Source organism: Pseudophryne corroboree, chromosome 1 (genome assembly GCF_028390025.1).
Source record: "Pseudophryne corroboree isolate aPseCor3 chromosome 1, aPseCor3.hap2, whole genome shotgun sequence".
NCBI classification, from domain to species: domain Eukaryota; kingdom Metazoa; phylum Chordata; class Amphibia; order Anura; family Myobatrachidae; genus Pseudophryne; species Pseudophryne corroboree.
The window spans coordinates 171476009-171496865 of NC_086444.1; the positions used below are offsets into that span (position 1 = coordinate 171476009).

Sequence of the window (20857 nt, forward strand, 5' to 3'; positions counted from 1 at the left end):
GGGGGGTGAGAAGTGGGGGTAAGACACCCCTATCACCCTTAGAGGTGAGGGTGGGAAGGGGGAGACATGTAAAAAGCCATAGTTTTCGGGGTCGCCGAGATGCATAGTGGCACTGCCGATACCGTTTCAGTCCAAGTTCAGCCCCCATCAGCATGTGGGGTGAAAAATAAAATGTATATCTACATATGTGGCACTGCAGTGCTGCTAACTCACAAAGTCAATGGGGATGGAAAACTGTGCAGCCTGCCCAAGTGTCCTCCTCCTCTTAAAGCTAGCAGCTCCTCGCAGCACTGGGCAAGGCGCAGGGCAGTGTGAGAGACCGAGTAAGCCGGGACAGGAAGATATGTCTTACGTTATTACGTCTCTCTCCCGAATGTCGGGCGGGGAAGGGGGGAGGGGGAGTGATCCGGCATCCAGGATAGATTTCAGGTTGGCTGAGTGTTAAGGCAGTGAGAGGCAGAGACCCGAAGCTAGCGGCAGCACTGCCGAGTCCCCTTCAGAGGAGGTGGCGGCGGGAGACAGGTGCCGGCGGGACTCAGGACCTGAAATTGCAGCAGTGCGGGGGGAGGGAATGTGGCGATCAGAGTCCCTTCAGAGGCTGCAGCTCAGGTGGGCAGCGGGAGACCGGAGGCAGCGATTGTGAAACTAAGCAAGGAGACCTAGGGCCCTTTGGAATAGAGTCAGCCTATCCCTGCAAACCTTACATATTTAACATACAGCGGCCGGAGCTTGGTTTGTCGTCCCAGCATTTACAGCACTGTGCAGGGCAGCATCAGAGGTGGGATGGGGCAGAGAGGGAGGCAGATTATTCTCCTCAGTGCCAGCCTTTTGACAGTATCAGTCCGAGGAAGGCCTGCCTGGAGGTGTGGCCTGACAAAGATTGGCAATGGAGGACCATGTTCTGTTGTAAGTCTAATTAGTTTACCGGGAAGTCCTTCAAAATTAAAGTTATACATACGGAAATACTTGAACTTCCATAGCGAAGCACGAGTATTCAGCTAGTACATACTAAATCTGCTGTAGTCTCTTATCAGTTGACCTCAAGTGGAATTGCCTCCACCAAGTGAAACATGTAAAGGAGGGCCTTCCTGAAGAGAAAATGTCTTCTACAACTAGACATCAACTTAAAAATGTTCTTGGCAAAAGTTGTTTTAATGCCCTTGCATAACATGATTCTTACCTGGTACTGCTACTTCTCGATTGACCAGAATACTTGTGAATGATATACTCTGAAAATAACAAGATGAGAAATGCCCTTGAATACACAAGTTACAAATATACTTTACATAGTGGAAGTCAGTGCGCATTATGGTGTCCATTCCGAGTTGATCGCAGCCAGCAGCTTTTTGCTGATGCTGCGATCAACTAGTCCACGCCTATGGGGGAGTGTATTTTAGCTTAGCAGGGCTGTGATCGCTTGTGCAGCCCTGCTAAACTAAAATAATTTCAAGCAAAAGAAGACTAGGCCTATACCTACTTACCCTGTGCGACGATCCCTGCGATGCTGGAGCCGGCTTTGACATCAGATATCCGCCCTCCGTTCTCCTGAACACGTCTGCGTTTTACTCACCACTCCCCGAAAACGGCTCCAAACGGTCCGGATCCGCCCTGGAAGCCTTCTTCCTGTCAATCTTCTTTGCGGTCGGCTCTGTGATCGCTTCCACCGTTAGCTGTGGCCGTGCAACATAGCGCATTCCACTCCCGTTCGCACCGCAGCGATAAACCGATGCGTGCGAACGGGTCTGAATTACCCCCTATGACACAGAGCATTTAACTGCAAAGCCATTTTTACCACTTTGTGATGTCAGACGTTTTGATGCCATTTGCGCAGGGATTTTTGGTTCTGTGCACTTATCTGGACAACAAAACTATTGGGTGATGTATCAAGAAGTGAAAAGAGTGGAGAAATGGATCAGTGGAGAAGTTGCCCAAAGAAACTGATTAGATCCTACTGCACCTGTTGTTTTACAGAATGCACTTGATTAAATGCTACTCTAAGCTGGTTGCTTGCTGTGGGCAACTACTCCCCTGCATACACGTATCCGCAGGCAAGATCGGGTCATGTTCACACACGGAGAAACTTCACATGCCAGAGAGCTAGAGCTAGTGTCGGTGGTGCATGCAATGTGATAAATTGCACCAGCCAATCAAGTCCTAACTTCCGTGTCACAGGCTGTGTTTTAAAAATGCAACCAAAAAAAGGGGGAAAATGGGGGGAGGGACTACAAGTAGTTGCTTAGTTGGGCGCACAAATGAAATTCATATTGATTTTATTACCTTTAAAACTTAGCTTTTATTGCTTCACCTTCTAAAATGCCCCCTTTATATGGGGATTACACAGCAAAACATAGAGGTTAAAATTGATACATACAAACATAAACGTGAAAAGAAAGAATGTAAGTGTGAAAAGATTTAAAAGGCGGTACTTCCACTATTACTCTAGCAAGGTGTAGGGATAAAGTAATTTATCTGGCACATATGTGTCTCAAATGCATTGAATGGGAAACCCTCTAATATAATACAATTCAAATCATGTACGAGACAGGAAATAATTCTCTGGGTGTATATGGTGATATTACAGATTAATAAATGCCATATGTTGACAGATTCAACTGTGAGGATTCCTTGTAATAAATCACTGCTCTAAATCCAATGTGTGTTTGTTTGTGTTTTCACTTATGTAATCACACTTTAGTGTTCATTGCATCAATATAATGCACACATTCAGTTGATATTCTGTATCACCAAAATATAGTGAGATGGACAGAGATAGGTATTGTTGGAGTGAGATTTCTTTTATTCAAAAAGGATTCACATATTCATCATACTCCCTGAATTGATGTCAGTACCGAGCTAATCAGTCTCACGGTTGCCAGTGTCTATAATTACACTGCTATTATCATTGAAATGCTACAATGGCCTGTATTTCCTGTGCTATATAACAGGAAAATATCTGTTACAATGATTTTTAATTCAGACTCTACCTGTGTTTAGATATATTGTATCAGGATATAAGAGTCAGTGCTTGTGCTAAACGTATCCCTGATTTGTAGCAATTGTGCAATATAGCAACCTGTGTTAAATATTTTGTAGCACAGAGTAACTATTCGTTACTGAAAGATCTTTCTTCAAATTACAACCATGCTGATTGCAGTATATCAGAATATATTGACCAGTTCCCTTCCTTTGCGTGTCACTAAATCATACACAAGGGCTGGCAATTCTACATAATCGCTTGTACCATTTCAGAATATCAATATATGTGTGCAATTGAGAAGCTTGGCTGAGCGATGTTATTGTGATGCCAGTGTTGCATTACCAACTATCATACTGAATCTAACACAATGGCTAAACTCTGCTGACAATCTCACAGTGCTGCTGCAGACAGCAACAGCACGTGTAATTCACTTGGATACAATGTTACCCAGAGAAATTGTATATACTCTATGTGCTACCTGATGACCTACACTGACACTTGTTTAATTAACCTCACTATGCGAGGGTGCCAGTGGAGGACTATGAGTATATCTTCCTACATAAATAATTCTACACCATAGCTTAATTAAGAGTGTGGAGGCCGCCGAAACGCCAACGTGCACGTTTCGCTGTATAGCTTTAACGAGGCTAACCCGATTGTCCTCCGTGATACTCTATTTCTAGGATTAGTATTGTCCAATCACATACTGTATGAGGATCACGTGTGCCCATCCGCCAATGGCAACACGTCCTCTGCCTGATGTAATAATCGTCATCTGACTTCTGACGTCGGCCCACTACGATCACGTGGTACCCGACATGCGTCTGTCAGTTGGATGTAAACAAAGAGTCCGGTCACGTGATCGGAGTTTTAGAAAAATATCCATGTACAATCTCTTGCTGCCTATTAAGAAACCCCGATTGAGGGGAGAAGAATCCTCGGCAGGTTATTGATAAAAGAAACTATATTTCATGTTGTGTGGTGTAATTGAAAATATCGTGTGCGCCCTCCATATAAATTTAGTTGCACATTAGATCTTATATATCGATGGATTAGATATATATCCTAATATGTTCCGATATGGGATGATATTAACCCTGGTCAATCTTTGTCTCGAATTATGCATTACAGACATATATAGAGGGACACATTATTCAATTGTACATTATGTACTGTATACATTTTGCACAGTATATAAATATATGCTGTGCATTCCCGTACCCTATATATAAGGTACTCATATTTTTAGAAAAATTATTATTGATGTATGAAATAATTGATGTACCCAATATGGGATGATGTCTACCCTAGGCTAAAAAATATGAGGATCTTCGTGTAGCCCTTAGATGGCTGCCATATACAGGTAAGTAAGACACCGTGGTATGGTACTATATCACTTGTCACAACAGTATTTGGACAAAGTGTGTGGGCAAAAGAGAACCGACCCCACGGTGTCCAACTCATGCCTGATCTGTAGTACGTCATGAAGGTAAGTATATTTTGAGGTCTCATCCATTCTCAAAACAAGGAGTATGAATTAAATTGATTAACCTTCAAGTGAATATGAATTCTGCTTTCTGAATTCCATCCTAGCATGAAATATCTGTGGTGATGCTAAATCATGCGGTATGTGATGTGAAGAAAGAATTCTTTCTTCACATCACATACCGCATGATACGGGGCTGCACCCCCACAGTTTACCTCTAGTTTTAGAGTGAGATATCTCAATGGGGTTCATCTAGTCGATACAAATAACTGACTGTGCGTATAGTGTGCAGATACACTCTTTTTCTCCTGTGTTTTAAAAATGACAGGAGCGGATTGGCTGGTGAAATTTATGACTCACAGTGAAATTTATCACTCATTGATAAATACGGGCATGAATACTTACTGTTAAGCCTTCAAATTTTGCGTAATTCTTAATATACTGCCGTATGTCATCCTTTGATTTTCTGCTCCGGAGAAATTCACACCTTTCAGAAAAAAAATGAATTCAGTTATTTTGTAACATATGTTGGAATTGAAAATTATACTGTAGCTAATAGTTTCGTTTTTTGTCATAGTCTAAGTGATGTTATGTTTGAGTTCAAGATTTGAAGTATAAAAAATGCTGATAAAAGGTGAAACCATTATGTGATAAAGGTTGAGTATCCCTTATCCAAAATTCAAAATCACACATTTTTGTGTCCCCTACTGCGATAATGACACATATGTATATAGATTTTATATTATATATCTATATAATATATCTATATATATATATATATATATACACATAATATATACTATATATGTTATTATCTCAGTAGGGGACCTAAAAGTGTGTGATTTGAATTTTGGATAAGGGATACTCTGTATTTATGTTTAAACTTGTGTTTTCTACTCATATAGAGTCAGAATGGGCGGTAGCCATTTCGTAGCTGGCTTGCAGACAGCTCCCCCGGAACCCTCCCCGGAAGTGGACGCTGTGCAGTGCGGTCTTAGCTGACCACACATACACAGCAGCCTCAGCACATCGTAGGGAAAGGTGCATTTCAGAGCCCTTGTCCCTTTGGGTGCTGATTAATACATCAGCTCAATGTTATTGCATATTGCAATGCGATCCTGTGCAGTAAAATCCCACTTAGATCGCATTGAATATGTGATCTATGATAAATGCCCCCCATTGGTACTAGCAGATGGCATATTACCACCATGTTGTGGTTTGGTGACACTGCGTGTGATCTCGCAGAATGGATTTGCACATGTGCAGTTCTCTCATCATCCGAATTGTACACTAAACTTTTTTTGCAGCGCTGAGATCAGGTCAGAACTGGGCGTGCTTATGCACCACAATGCGCAGGTGCGTTGCACAAGTACAAAGTGGATCGTTGCTGTGCGATGTATTTTACAAAGAATCCATTCACACAGCCGATCGCAAGGAGATTGACAGGAAGAAGGCGTTTGTGGGTGGCTACTGACAGTTTTCAGGGAGTGGTTGGAAAAATGCAGGCGTGTTCATGCGTTTACAGGGAGGGATCCTGTCGTCAATTCCGGCCCCGGACAGTCTGAAGTGATCGCAGCGGCTGAGTAAGTCCTGGGCAACTCAGAAAATGCAAAAAGTTTTTTTGTACCGCTCGGGCTACACATGCGTTCGCACACTTGCAAAGCGAAAATACACTCCCGTATGAGCGGCGACTATCTGTTCGTAGCAGTGCAAAAAAAAACCGTAGCGAGCGATCAGGTCTGAATGACCCCCCAAGTCCATAATCACAAATAAGTTTCTAATGCTGGTTGATTCTAACAATTTTAATTTATTTTATTTTTTTAATGTAACATTTGCAATCCCCCTGCCCTTAGAAGTGCTGTATTTGCCTCTAGGTAACACTGGAGCTAGGACTTCATCCTGTATTCATGCCGAGGCCATACCCCCTCACCAGGGGCAGATAAAGAGAAAAGGGCGTCGGCCACCGTGGGGCTCCATAGGAGGTTAGTATAATTATATGGGTGCAGGGTGTGCGGTGTGTGGGACACCCTGCACCCACTATAGATATGCTCATGCCCCTCACACACTTGGTCAGTGTCGGACTGGGGCATAAAGGGCCCACCGGGGGAATGCAGTGATAGGGGCCCATACTTAGGGGTGTGGCCAGCCTACAAAGGGGGTGTGGCCAGCCTCCACAGAGGATTGAAATACACAATTGTCTTGTGCAGTGTAATGCAACATATCTACCATGTATAATACAAGTGCACAGTCTGGAACCTGATCTCTAAAGGAAGGAGTGGGCCCTCAGGCAGTGGGGCCCACCTGTGGTTTCCCCTGTACCCCTGTGGGACATACTGGCCCTGCACTTGGTCATTTATAGAACTCACTCAGGAAACCACTTTGCGTGTTCTCTCCATGGGTCGTCATTTTCCTCCCAGTTCCCCAGACATCCAGCACAGGAGAAGCATTGGACGGTGTCTCTTGTCCCTGCATTATTTTAAATCACAAAAGTTTATGGTAAATTCATAACATCTTTTTAACCAATTAACTAGATACATTCACCTACTTTGTGTTAGAAATATGTGTGTTCAATAAAATATTTCCAGTTCAGTGTTCTTAAGTAGGTAAATCTCAATCCATTTTTTTCCGCATTGGAAATATGTGTGTCGCAGAGTTTCTGTACAACAACGAATAGCCCAATAACTTCACTAGTGGAGTAGTTTTATTGATGAAACAGCAGCTGTGCAGTACAGTCGTACTCACTGTTATACACATTGGGGTGTCAAACAGCTCACCTGCCGGTGAGTGTATGTAGGTTCCGGCTAGCAGTGCAGGATGCTGGAACAGTGTTAAAACAGTAGGCAATTGCAGGTTTCACTGGAGCTAAGTAGAAGACTTCTAGTGTGGCACTATAGCCCAGTCTCAAGTTGGCTCTGCACATGCTCAGCAGAAGCCTATGTGGCCATCTTGGTACAGGGAATGAAGCTTCCCTTGAAAAGTAGCAATGAAGTGGCGCACTCCACATTCAACACAGGGAATAACTGTTTTACTTTTAAGTCTTAGTTAATATGGGTGGAGTGTCTCTGTATAGGTACACTAATGATAGTTATACAGAATATGAAGTGTATAGTATTTAAGCAAACAGCTTTAGTGATTCCCAATATACCAGTCAGAAAAATTAGGATTTCAATTACCTACCGGTAAATCCTTTTCTCGTAGTCCGTAGGAGATACTGGGAATTCATTAAGTACCATGGGGTATAGACGGGTCCACTTGGAGCCATGGACACTATAGAAGTTTGATAACGTGAGCTGGCTCCTCCCTCTATGCCCCTCCTACCAGACTCAGTCTAGAAAACTGTGCCCGAGGAGACATACATACGGAAATAGATAAGGAAAGCAGTGAGATTTCGAACCAGCACAACCATAACAAGAGGACAGCCATGCTAACTAAACTTGCAAACAGGGACAGCAACAGCTGAACCAAACAACAGTACTTAAACAAGTAACCATGCAGGAAGAACGAAGCACCGGGCGGAAACCCAGTATCCCCTATGGACTACGAGAAAAGGATTTTACCGGTAGGTAATTAAAATCCTATTCCCTCTTACGTCCTAGGGCTGGGGAGGCCAACCCGCGGCTCTTGAGCCGCATGCAGCTCTTTCATCCGCTGCATGCTGTCAGGAATCGACTCACCACAGCCACATCTGTCCGTCGGTGCGGACTCCGTCCGGGGTCCCTACGTTCTGCTGTCGTCCGCTCCTCTGCCGCCGGGCGTCATCCTGGGCCTAGGAACGCTCCTGTAACGGCGGGCGTGTGAGCGCGATGCGTTCCCGCCGGGCCGCGGCATGGGCGCCGCCATGACAGTCTCCATCGGTCAGAGTACGGCGGCCAATCCGGAGCTTGGCCGCACCTCCTTTTCCCATTCCAACCAATGTCTGCACACCAGGGGGTATATCAGGAGCTGCAGGGTGAGCCTGTGGTTGTCCTGAACTTTGTGTCACTCCTGCGACCCATGTGCCTGGATCCTCCGTGTTCCTGGTTACCTTCCTGTTTCTCCGTGTTCCTGGTTACCTTGCTACATCTCCGTGGAACTACAAGCATCAGCAACCCCTGCATCTGTATTTGGCTCCACACCTAACTTCAACCGCAGTGTGCTTCAGCCTCTGCAGTAGAGACTCTCTCCAGGTGCATTCCATCACCTCACCTGTGAAGCAGCTTGCTAGCTGCCTGTGCTTAACGAACTGCTCTGTGAACTTCCACCTGAGTCTCCTGCATCTGCTACCAGGTTTGCTACACATTTATTACCATCTCTGCTGGCTCCACGTTTTAAACCATTCTGGTTCCTCCATAGACTCTCAGCATCCAAGCTGCACCATTTCCATTGCATACTTTTTATTGTTTATTCCTGCACGTTTTTCTGCTGCCTTATTGTGTGAACTTTTATGTTAATAAAACACCATTGCGCTGATGCGCAGAAACCCAATCCAGCCTCCTCACTTCTTCTATCCTACCTCCACTGACCCACTAGCGCCCCCTCCGGGGACACAAGTAAAAACCGAACCTGACAGTAAGTTCAGGACCGATGGACTCGGACGGTGGTCAGAGTGTGGGGTCAGGGGCCTTACAAAATCTGGTCTCCCGCTTGGATGGTCAAGAGGCTGTGCAGCAGCAGATGTTCCAGTTTCTGCAAGGGATGTCCTCCCGGATTGATACACTACAGCAAACCCTGCCTAGTGTACTTGCTACTCCAGTTCCAGTTACCCCAGCACCTGCAAGTGCTGTGAGTTCTTCTACGCCGGCTGCATCAGCTCCAGTGTCACGCTTGCACCTGCCCGTGCCTAGCAAATATGATGGCAGTCCGAAGTTATGTCGCGGTTTCCTTAACCAATGTGAAATCCAGTTTGAATTATTATCACACAATTTCCCCACGTCAAGATCCAAGGTTGCCTACATTATCTCACTGCTCTCTGGTTCTGCCTTGAGTTGGGTGTCTCCTCTGTGGGAACGTGCTGACCCTCTGATGAACAACTACGCTGAATTCGTGTCAACCTTCAGACGTATCTTTGACGAGCCAGGTCGTGCAACATCAGCCACTGCAGACCTTATTCAGCTTCGTCAAGGTACCCGGAGTATGGGGCAATATGTCATCCAGTTCCAGACGTTAGCCGCAGAGATTCAGTGGAATAATTAAGCCCTGGTAGCAGCCTTCTGGCATGGACTTTCAGATCGGATCAAGGATGAACTGGCAACCCGCGATGTCCCTGAGCAATTGCCTGAACTGATTTCTCTATGCATCAAGTTGGACTCTCGCATCCGCGAACGCAACAGTGAGCATGCTCGTAGTGAGCCGCGCAAGTCAAGAATGGTACCTTCAGTACAATTTCAGTCTCCACCTTCTGATGAGCCTATGCAAATCAATAGGTCCCGTCTAACTCCTGAGGAGCGGTCAAGAAGACTCCGTGAGAGATTGTGTCTTTATTGTGCGGCTGCAGGTCACCAGATCAATTCTTGTACAGTGCGTTCGGGAAACGCCAGATCCTGACTTGTAAAGGAGGAGTCAAGTTGGGATCTTCTAGACAAGCTCCTTCAAACCAAGATCTCATTCTTCCTGTGACTTTAGAGACTACAGATGGTCTTCAGTCTGCATCTGCGTTAGTGGACTGTGGAGCCGCAGGAAACTTCATCACTCAAGCTGCGGTAGATAAGTTTCGTTTGCCTATCTGCGAACTCTCATATCCAGTCTACATCACTGCAGTAGATGGTAGCCGAATCTCCAAGGGGAATATCTCTCACCAAACCAGACCAGTGGTTCTGGGAGTCGGGTTCCTGCATTCTGAATTAATAAAGTTTTTAGTTATTCCTCAGGCAACCCAGGAGATCGTGTTGGGAATGCCCTGGCTCCAACTACATAATCCGCAGATTGATTGGTCTACGTTACAACTCACTTCCTGGGGTTCGCATTGTCGCCAGTCCTGCTTAGCCCAAGTTTGTCCTATCAAGTCTTCTAAAGTCAAAACCCAGTCAAATCTTCCTGCGGCTTACCAAGATTTCTCTGACGTCTTCAGTGAAAAGGCCGCTGATGTTCTGCCGCCCCATAGAGAGTGGGATTGCCCCATTGACCTCATTCCCGGCAAGAAACCACCAAGGGGGCGTACCTATCCGTTATCCGTTCCCGAAACTGAGGCGATGAGCGACTACATCAGGGAGAACTTACAGAAAGGATTTATCCGTCCCTCATCTTCACCCGCTGGTGCGGGCTTCTTCTTTGTTAAAAAAAAGGATGGAGGATTACGTCCAAGCATTGACTACCGGGGTCTCAATGACATTACCATCAAAAACAGTTATCCATTACCACTCATCACTGAATTGTTTGATAGAGTTAAGGGAGCCCGCATCTTCACCAAGTTAGATCTCCGCGGTGCCTACAACCTCATCAGAATCCGTAGTGGTGACGAATGGAAGACAGCTTTTAATACTCGAGATGGTCATTACGAGTACCTGGTAATGCCATTCGGGTTGAGCAATGCCCCAGCAGTGTTCCAGCACTTTGTTAATGAAATCTTCCGTGACGTTCTGTACAAATACCTCGTAGTTTACCTGGATGATATCCTCATCTTCTCCCAAGATCTCTCTTCTCATCGTCTGCAAGTCCGTGAGGTCCTCCGACGTCTTCGTGAGAACCGTCTCTACGGCAAATTATCCAAGTGTACCTTCGAAGTTACCTCCATACCGTTCCTGGGGTACATAATTTCCGGATCGGATCTCCAGATGGACCCGACAAAGTTGGAAGCCATTGCCAATTGGTCCATTCCAAGTAGTCTCAAGTCTATTCAGCGATTCCCGGGATTCGCCAATTATTATAGGAAGTTTATCCGAGGATTTTCAACTCTCATCGCTCCTATTACCAACTTAACTCGGAAAGGGGCAGATCATTCCAACTGGTCAGAAGAAGCTTTAGCGGCATTTCAAAAGATCAAGCTGGCCTTTATGTCTGCTCCAGTTCTGTCTCAACCGGATGTAAACAAGCCATTCGAGTTGGAGGTGGATGCCTCCACAGTAGGAGTTGGAGCTGTTCTCTCCCAGAAGGGAACTGATGGGAAGATTCACCCTTGTGGATTTTATTCTCGTAAATTCCTCCCTGCAGAAGCTAACTATTCCATTGGAGATCAAGAACTACTAGCAATCAAGCTGGCCCTTGAGGAATGGAGGTATCTCCTGGAAGGGGCCAAATTTCCGTTCAACATCTATACGGATCATAAAAATCTGCTTTATTTGAAGGCAGCCCAGTGCCTCAATCCTCGCCAGTCCCGGTGGGCTATGTTCTTCTCTCGTTTTAACTTTAAGCTTCATTTCCGCCCAGGTTCTCAGAATATCAAGGCAGACGCTTTATCCCGATCTATGGAGTCCGAAGAGGAGACGTCCGACTCGGTTCCGCATTCCATCCTGAGTCCAGTGGTATTTGCTTCGTCTCAAGTTTCTCCTACTCCACCTCCTGGTAAGACTTTTGTTTCCCCAGAACTCCGTTCCAAGTTGCTGTCTTGGGCTCATCAGTCCAAATTCACTGGGCATCCTGGTGTCCTGAAAACTTTCAAGTTCCTCTCTGAGACATACTGGTGGCCGAAGATGAAAGTTGACATCAAAGATTTCGTGGCATCCTGCCCGAAGTGTGCGCAGCACAAGACTCCTCGACAATCTCCAGCAGGTCAGTTACAACCATTATCTGTTCCCAGCCGTCACTGGTCACACTTGTCCATGGATTTCATCTCTGACCTTCCCTCTTCTCAAGGATTCAATACCATCTGGGTTGTGGTTGACAGGTTTACCAAAATGGCCCATTTTGTACCACTCCAGGGTCTTCCTTCCGCAACAAAGCTTGCCCAAATCTTCTTACGGGAGATTTTCCGCTTACATGGACTACCCACTGAAATTATATCTGACCGTGGAGTTCAGTTTGTGGCAAGATTTTGGAGAGCCCTTTGTTCTGCCATGCAAGTCAACCTCAAGTTTTCGTCAGCCTACCACCCTCAGACGAATGGGCAGACGGAGAGGGTAAACCAAGAGTTAGAAACCTTTTTAAGAATTTATGTTTCGTCTCCTCAAGATGACTGGTTGGACCTGCTCCCATGGGCTGAATTTGCCCACAATTTCCGCTACCATACTGCTACAGAAACAACTCCGTTCTTTGCTGTATATGGACAACATCCCCGTGTTCCAGATTTTCAAGAACTTCCTCACATTGATGTTCCTGCTGCCACTGCTGTCTTGAGTCAGTTCTCTTCAACCTGGAGGAAGTTTTATGCTTCTCTCAAGAAGGCTTCTAGCAGGTATAAGTTCTTTGCTGACCGCAAAAGACGTGCAGTTCCTAGCCTGAAACCTGGTGACAAGGTTTGGCTTTCCACCCGGAACCTCCGTCTTAGAGTCCCGTCGATGAAATTTGCACCACATTTCATCGGTCCCTTTTCCATCGAAAGAGTCATCAGTCCTGTGGCCTACAAGCTCAAGTTACCACCTTCTCTACGAATACCTAATGCCTTTCATGTCTCTCTCCTCAGACTGTTAGTCCTGAATCGCTTCCAAAGAGCTCTTCCAGTCGGCCCCAAAGTGCGAACTCAGCGGGGCGTGGAGTTCGAGATAGAGAAGATTCTGGATTCCCGTTGCCGGTACGGTCGTCTACAATACCTTATCGACTGGTCCGGTTATGGTCCTGAGGAGAGAAGTTGGGTGAATTCGTCAGATGTCCATGCTCCAAGGTTGGTCCGTGTCTTCCACAGAACTCATCCTTCCAAGCCACGTGGGTGTTCAGTGCCCACCCATAAAGGAGGGGGTACTGTCAGGAATCGACTCACTACAGCCACATCTGTCCGTCGGTGCGGACTCCGTCCGGGGTCCCTACGTTCTGCTGTCGTCCGCTCCTCTGCCGCCAGGCGTCATCCTGGGCCTAGGAACGCTCCTGTAACGGCGGGCGTGTGAGCGCGCCGCGTTCCCGCCGGGCCGCGGCATGGGCGCCGCCATGACAGTCTCCATCGGTCAGAGTACGGCGGCCAATCCGGAGCTTGGCCGCACCTCCTTTTCCCACTCCAACCAATGTCTGCACACCAGGGGGTATATCAGGAGCTGCAGGGTGAGCCTGTGGTTGTCCTGAACTTTGTGTCACTCCTGCGACCCATGTGCCTGGATCCTCCGTGTTCCTGGTTACCTTCCTGTTTCTCCGTGTTCCTGGTTACCTTGCTACATCTCCGTGGAACTACAAGCATCAGCAACCCCTGCATCTGTATTTGGCTCTACACCTAACTTCAACCGCAGTGTGCTTCAGCCTCTGCAGTAGAGACTCTCTCCAGGTGCATTCCATCACCTCACCTGTGAAGCAGCTTGCTAGCTGCCTGTGCTTAACGAACTGCTCTGTGGACTTCCACCTGAGTCTCCTGCATCTGCTACCAGGTTTGCTACACATTTATTACCATCTCTGCTGGCTCCACGTTTTAAACCATTCTGGTTCTCACACCAGTGAACTTATCCATCATTACCATTTCCTCCATAGACTCTCAGCTTCCAAGCTGCACCATTTCCATTGCATACTTTTTATTGTTTATTCCTGCACGTTATTCTGCTGCCTTATTGTGTGAACTTTTATGTTAATAAAATACCATTGCGCTGATGCGCAGAAACCCAATCCAGCCTCCTCACTTCTTCTATCCTACCTCCACTGACCCACTAGCGCCCCCTCCGGGGACACAAGTAAAAACCGAACCTGACACATGCGGCTCAGCCAGGTGCTGGCCACCACTGTCCTGGCCCCCCCTTCCCCCGTGCTCACTGCGCTGCTGCTGTCACTCTGTGAGGGGAGGAGAGCGCAGCATGCGCCTCTTCTGCCCCTCACTCTCCGGTGGCGGTCCGTGAGCCAGTCAGAGCTCGCGGACCGGCAGCTAACGCTGCCAGACCGCGAGCCTTGATTGGCTCACGTACCGGCGCCTAATTGAAGAGACACAGCCGCCGGAGAGTGAGGGGCAGGAGACGCGCACGCTGCGCTCTCCTCCCCTCACAGACAGCAGCGCGGTGAGCAGCAGGGGGAAGGGGGGGTCGGGGGGTCATGTATATCTGGCACTGGGGGCATTGCTGGCACTGTGGGGACATGTATACCTGGCACTGGGGTCATAGTTGGCACTGGGGAGACAAGTATATCTGGCACTATGGGGTCACTGGCATTGGGGGCATGTCTGGCACTGTGGGGACATATATATCTGGCACTTAGGGGACATGTATATCTGGCACTGGGGGGCATATCTGGCACTGTGGGGACATATATATCTGGCACTAGGAGCATAGCTGGCACTGTGGGGGCATATATATCTGGCACTGGGGGCATATCTGGCACGGGGGCATAGCTGGCACTGGGGGGAAATGTATATCTGGCACTGGGGGCAGAGCTGGCACTGTGTGGGAACATATATATCTGGCACTGGGGGCAGAGCTGGCACTGTGTGGGGACATGTATATCTGGCACTGGGGGCAGAGCTGGCACTGTGTGGGGACATGTATATCTGGCACTGGGGATAGAGCTGGCACTGTGTGGGGACATGTATATCTGGCACTGGGGGCAGAGCTGGCACTGTGTGGGGACATATATATCTGGCACTGGGGGCAGAGCTGGCACTGTGTGGGGACATGTATATCTGGCACTGGGGGCAGAGCTGGCACTGTGTGGGGACATGTATATCTGGCACTGGGGATAGAGCTGGCACTGTGTGGGGACATGTATATCTGGCACTGGGGGCAGAGCTGGCACTGTGTGGGGACATGCATATCTGGCACTGGGGGCAGAGCTGGCACTGTGGGGACACTGCATTGGGGGCATAGCTGGCACTTTGGGGACATATATATCTGGCACTGGGGGCATATCTGGCACTGGGGGGAAATGAATATCTGGCACTGTGAGGCATATATGTATCTGGCACTGTGAGGCATATATGTATCTGGCACTGTGGGGACATATGTGTATGTGGCACTGTGGGGGCATATGTTTCTGGCAGTGTGGAGGCACCCATTTTTTGACACTTTATGTATGTGGCACTGTACCGGGACATTATATGTATTTGGCACTGTACAACATGACTAAAAACGGAGTTATGACACAAGGTCATACTCCTACAAATGTCATAACGAAAGGTGTGAGCACAAAATGGGGTGTGGCTTTGTGAAAACTAGACCACGCCCCCATTTTTGCGCGAGCCTTCGGCACGCGCATGATACTGGCTCTTGCCCTTGACTACAGATTTTTTCTGGCTCTTTGCCTCTGACTGGTTGGCTACCCCTGTCCTAGGGGATACTCGGAATCAGTGGCGTGCGGTGAGGTCAGTGGCTGGTGAGGCACTACAGCCATAATGTCCGCTGAATCTTGCCGATGACCCCTACCGCCGCCGAGCCAATGCCCGCTACTGCCTCTGAGCCGATGCCCGCTGCCACCGCCAATGGCTTACAAACTCGCCCACCATCAACTGACCCAGCCCTCCGACACTAATTTTCATCTGAGTTCGATGCCGCCAATGCCCGCTGCCTACCTGCTCATCATACTTGCGATATATTGTAAATTTTTATAGAAGAAAAAAATTGTGTTTGGGACTGGGAAGGGAGTGGGAGGAGGACATGGATGCAATTTTGTTGTCCAGGGCTTCCATTAAGATGCAATTTTGTTGTCCAGGGCTTCCATTAACTTAATGGAGAAGGGTCTGAATGGGTTAAAAAAAAAAGTGTGAGGTCCCCGCTCCAAAGTATAACCAGCCTCGGGCTCTTTGAGCCGGTCCTGGTTGTTTAAATACTGGGGAAAAAATTCGACAGGGGTTCCCTGTATTTAGACAACCAGCACCAGGCTCTTAGTCTGGTCCTGGTTCCAAAAATACGTGGGACAAAAGATGTAGGGGTCCCCAGTATTTTTAAAAGCAGTATCGGGCTCCACTGGCCAGGGACATAATGCCACAACCGGAGGACACATTTATGAAGGTCCGTGCGACCATGGCATTACCCCCCCAACTAGTCACCCCTGGCCGGGGTTCCCTGGAGGAGTGGGGACCCCTTAAATCAAGGGGTTCCCCCCTCGAGGCACCCAAGGATCTGGGGTGAAGCCCGAGGCTGTCCCCAGTACCCCTAGGAGGTGGGTGCCGGGCTGATAGCCATAAGTGTGTAAAAAAAAAAGAATATTATTTTTTGCTGTGGAACTACAAGGTCCAGCAAGCCTCACCCGCTTGCTGGTACTTGGAGAACCTCAAGTACCAGCATGCAGGGAAATAACAGGCACTCTGGTAGCTGTAGTTCTACAACAACAAAAAAATACCCAAATAAAAACGCAACACACACACCTTGAAAGTAAAAATTTATTTAAACACACTTACACACTCACACATACTTACCTACATCCCACACCGACCACGTCCACTTGCCCATGTAGAATCCAATAGGGGTACCTGTAAAAATGAGAGAGAGATTACTTACCTACATCCCACACCGATCACGTCCACTTGTCCATGTAGAATCCAATAAGGGTACCTGTAAAAATGAAAATTATACTAACAAACTTCAATATACAAGAGGGGGAGAGAGAGAGAGAGAGAGAGAGAGTAAGAGAGTGTGTTTTTCACCTGTGTGGGCGATGCGGCATCTAGAACTAACAGGCAGGACTAATAGGTGCAGACACTCATGTACAGGCGCTCCCTGTTGAAGCGGCGGCGGTTCTCAGTGGCAGCATCAGTACAGGCTGTGACAGCTCATAGATGGGAGCATGCGGCTGAACGAGAGCCCTCACTCCCTCTCCATTTCAGCGGCGGGGCTCACAGGCAGCATCAGTAAAGGCTGCGATGGCAGCAAGCGGCTGACGGAGCGCTCCCACTCGCACTCCATTCAGTGGAAGCAGCGGGACTCACAGAGAGAGAGACCTGGTTATAATGTTGCTGTTCGGAGGACGGAGCCGGCGGAGGAGAAACAGAGAGGGGAGAGCCACACTCACTCTCCTGCTTCAGGACCCGCCACCACTTCCGCCTCCAGCACTGTGTTGGTGATTGGACAGCGGATCCAGCACTGGATCTGCTGTCCGATCACAGGTTCCTCGCTGACATGGGGGTGGTGTCCCTGTCAGCGAGGCACTTGTTTCAGTGCCGCTTTCGCTGTATTTTTAAATGGACTTTTAGAGACCAGTGCTTCGCCCCGCCCCCCGCTCTGTCCCCCATCACATTATCTATGGGAGGCACTGCTATCAGTGCCTCTCAAAATCATTTAAGCACAGAAAATTATTAGAATTAAATAAAGAAGATACTTATGACACAGAATACATGTCATAAGTATCTTCTTTGTATTATTTTAATAATTAATCACAGGGGAGGCACTGCCTCCCTTGACTGCGCGTCCCAGCTGGGAATCCATTTAGTACCATGGGGAAGTACCAAAGCTCCCAAACCGGGTGGGAGAGTGCTGAGGTTCCTGCAGAACAGATTCTCCAAACTGAAGGTCTTCAGAGACCAAGGTATCGAACTTGTAAAACTTGGCAAACGTGTTAGAACCCGACCAAGTAGCTGCTCTGCAGAGCTGTAATGCCGAGACCCCCCGGACAGCTACCCAAGAGGAACCAACCTAATAGAGTGGGCCTGTACAGATTTCGGAAACGCCAAACATGCCGTGGAATAAGCATGCAGGATAGTGAGCATGATCCAACGTGCAATTGACTGCTTAGAAGCAGGACACCCAGTTTTATTGGCATCATAAAGAATGAACAGCAAGTCTGATTTCCTGTGATGAGCAGTTCGCTTTACATATACCTTCAAAGCCCTAACTTACAATGTCCAAAGACTTTGCAGTAGCAGAGGTGTCAGTAACAACCGGAACCACAATTGACTGGTTGATATGAAATGCAGACACCACCTTAGGAAGGAATTGCTGACGAGTTCTGAGTTCAGCTCTGTCCTCATGGAAAATCAAGTAGGGGCTCTTGTAATACAAGGCCCCCAAGCTCCGATATGCGCCTTGCCAAAGCCAAGGCCAACAGCATGACAGTATTCTACATAAGACATTTTACGTCTACCTGCTGTAAGGGTTCAAACCAGTCCGATTGGAGGAATTGCAGAACCAAATTGAGATCCCAAGGTGCCGTGGGAGGCACAAAGGGAGGATGGATATGAAGAACACCTTTCAAATACGTTTGGACCGCAGGGAGAGAAGCCAAATGTTTCTGAAAGAAAATAGACAAGGCCGAAATTTGAACTTTTACGGAGCCTAGGTGTAGGCTCTCATCAACTCCTGATTGCAGAAAAAGCAGGAAATGTCCCAGATGAAATTCCTCCATAGAATATTGTCTGCTCTCACACCAAGAGACATATTTCTTCCAGATACAATGGTAATGCTTTGACGTTACCCCCTTCCTGGCTTGGATCATAGTTGGGATGACCTTGTCAGGAATACCTCTCCTGGCTAGAATCAGCCTTTCAACTTCCATGCTGTCAAACGTAGCCGTGGTAAGTCTTGACAAACGAACAGGCCCTGTTGCAGAAGATCCTCTCGAAGAAGCAGAGGCCAAGGATCTTCGATTAGCATCTCGAGAAGATCCACATACCAGGCCCTTCACGCCCAGTCTGGAGCAATGAGAATTGCTTGAACTCTCTACCTTTTTATTCTTTTGAGAATTCTTGGGATCAGAGGAATGGGAGGAAACAAGTACACCAGCTAGTTGACCTAGGGGTTGTCAGGGCATCGACCGCTATAGCTTGTGGGTCCCTTGACCTGGAACAATACCGCTTTAGCTTCTTGTTGAGTAGAGAGGCCATCATGTTGATTTTTGGATAACCCCACCGACGCGTCAGTCACTGGAACACCTCCGGGTGGAGGCCCCATTCCCCCGGGTGCAGGTCGTGTCTGCTGAGGAAATCTGCTTCCCAGTTGTCTACTCCCAGAATGAAGATCACCGACAACGCCACGGCATGTTTTTCCGCCCAGAGGAGAATTCTTGACAACTCTGACATTGCTGCTCTGCTTTTCGTTCCGCCCTGTTGGTTTATGTAAGTCACCGCCGTCACATTGTCTGACTGAAATTGAATGGCCTGATTCTGAAGAAGAGAGGTCTGCAGAAGGGCATTGTAGATAGCCCTGAGCTCCAGGATGTTTATTGGAAGAACGACTTCCAGACTTGACCACCGTCCTTGAAACTGCACCCCCTGGGTGACTGCACCCCAACCTCTGAGGCTTGCTTCTGTGGTTAATAGAATCCAATTTTGAATCCCGAACCTTCGACCCTCCAATAGGTGAGAAGTTTGTAGCCACCACAGGAGGGAGATCCTGGCTTTTGGCGACAGACGAATCCTCTGATGCATGTGAAGATGCGATCCGGACCATTTGTCCAACAGATCCAGCTGGAAGGGCCTTGCATGAAACCTTCCGTACTGAATTCACCCATAAAGTTCGCAGAGTCTTGTATGTATTGCAGGAGTAAAAAATTTCCTCTTGAGGTAAGGTATACAAAAAGGGTGCACACCAACAATCTTGCGCAATAAAATGATTAGAGCTGCCCAGCTTCTCCACTCAGCGGGACAAACACATAAATCCCGTAAATCAAGATAAATACAATAAAGTGCAGCGTGCATTGGCGCTCATACCATATGATGAATGACTGGTAATGAGAATGAGTAATTCAAATGAATTTATTGGAACAAAAAATATATATAAAAATTATATAAAAACAATGGTGAAATCATGCATGATATTGCACTGATTAAAACACAAGGATGTGGACCTACAGACAATGTCTGGAGCAAAGTGACTGTGCATACAGGGAGTAGGATCTCTCACCGTGTTATGGCCCTGCGGTGGGCTAGCTTTCAAGAAAGCAGTTTGCGGTCCAGAGCTGATATAGCCCGGCACCACCGCACAGGGCTTGGATCAGCAAATGAGTCCCGGACAGGTCACTGCTCCACTGCTCCAGATATGATGAATTTTCCGTTGACAACGCGTTTCGGTAGGTATGTCCTACCTTTTTCAAGTCAGTGATAGTTCTGTTGTGGGCTGTTGGGGTTTTTATATCCAATACCCTGATTTCTATTAGTGTCACCTGTAGTTTAGAGGCGGACTGGTGTTTCTCCGGCGTGTGTAGCCGGAAGTGACGCATCCTGCGTTCCAGCACACCCCGGAAATTGATATGGTGTGCGTTCCATGTCACTCCGGCTTTTCCGGAAGTACCGCACCTTGCGTTCCAGCGATAACCGGAAGTTGACATCACAGGCATTCTATTCCTTCTGAGAGTGGAATCTTAAATAAAAAGTCCACCACGGTCATGATGTCTTTCGTTTATACATATCCCAAAACAGGGGTTATAAATAAACTGCCTGTGATGGATAATTCTATTCCCAAACTGGCGCTATCGTAAATGAGTCATCATTCTCCATC

General features: G+C 47.5%; 1 protein-coding gene across 2 annotated transcripts in view; it reads right to left on the minus strand.

Moving 5' to 3' along the window:
* Nucleotides 1–20857, minus strand: part of LOC135059234 (baculoviral IAP repeat-containing protein 1-like) — a 122402-nt gene that overhangs the window by 46201 nt on the left and 55344 nt on the right. For both annotated transcript variants that reach the window (XM_063963892.1, XM_063963891.1), the window contains exons 3-5: nucleotides 6830–6929; nucleotides 4869–4950; nucleotides 1181–1229 (exon numbers count right to left, since the gene is read on the minus strand). In XM_063963892.1, coding sequence (XP_063819962.1) covers nucleotides 1181–1229; nucleotides 4869–4950; nucleotides 6830–6929 — 231 coding nt within the window. The remainder of the gene's footprint in view (nucleotides 1–1180; nucleotides 1230–4868; nucleotides 4951–6829; nucleotides 6930–20857) is intronic.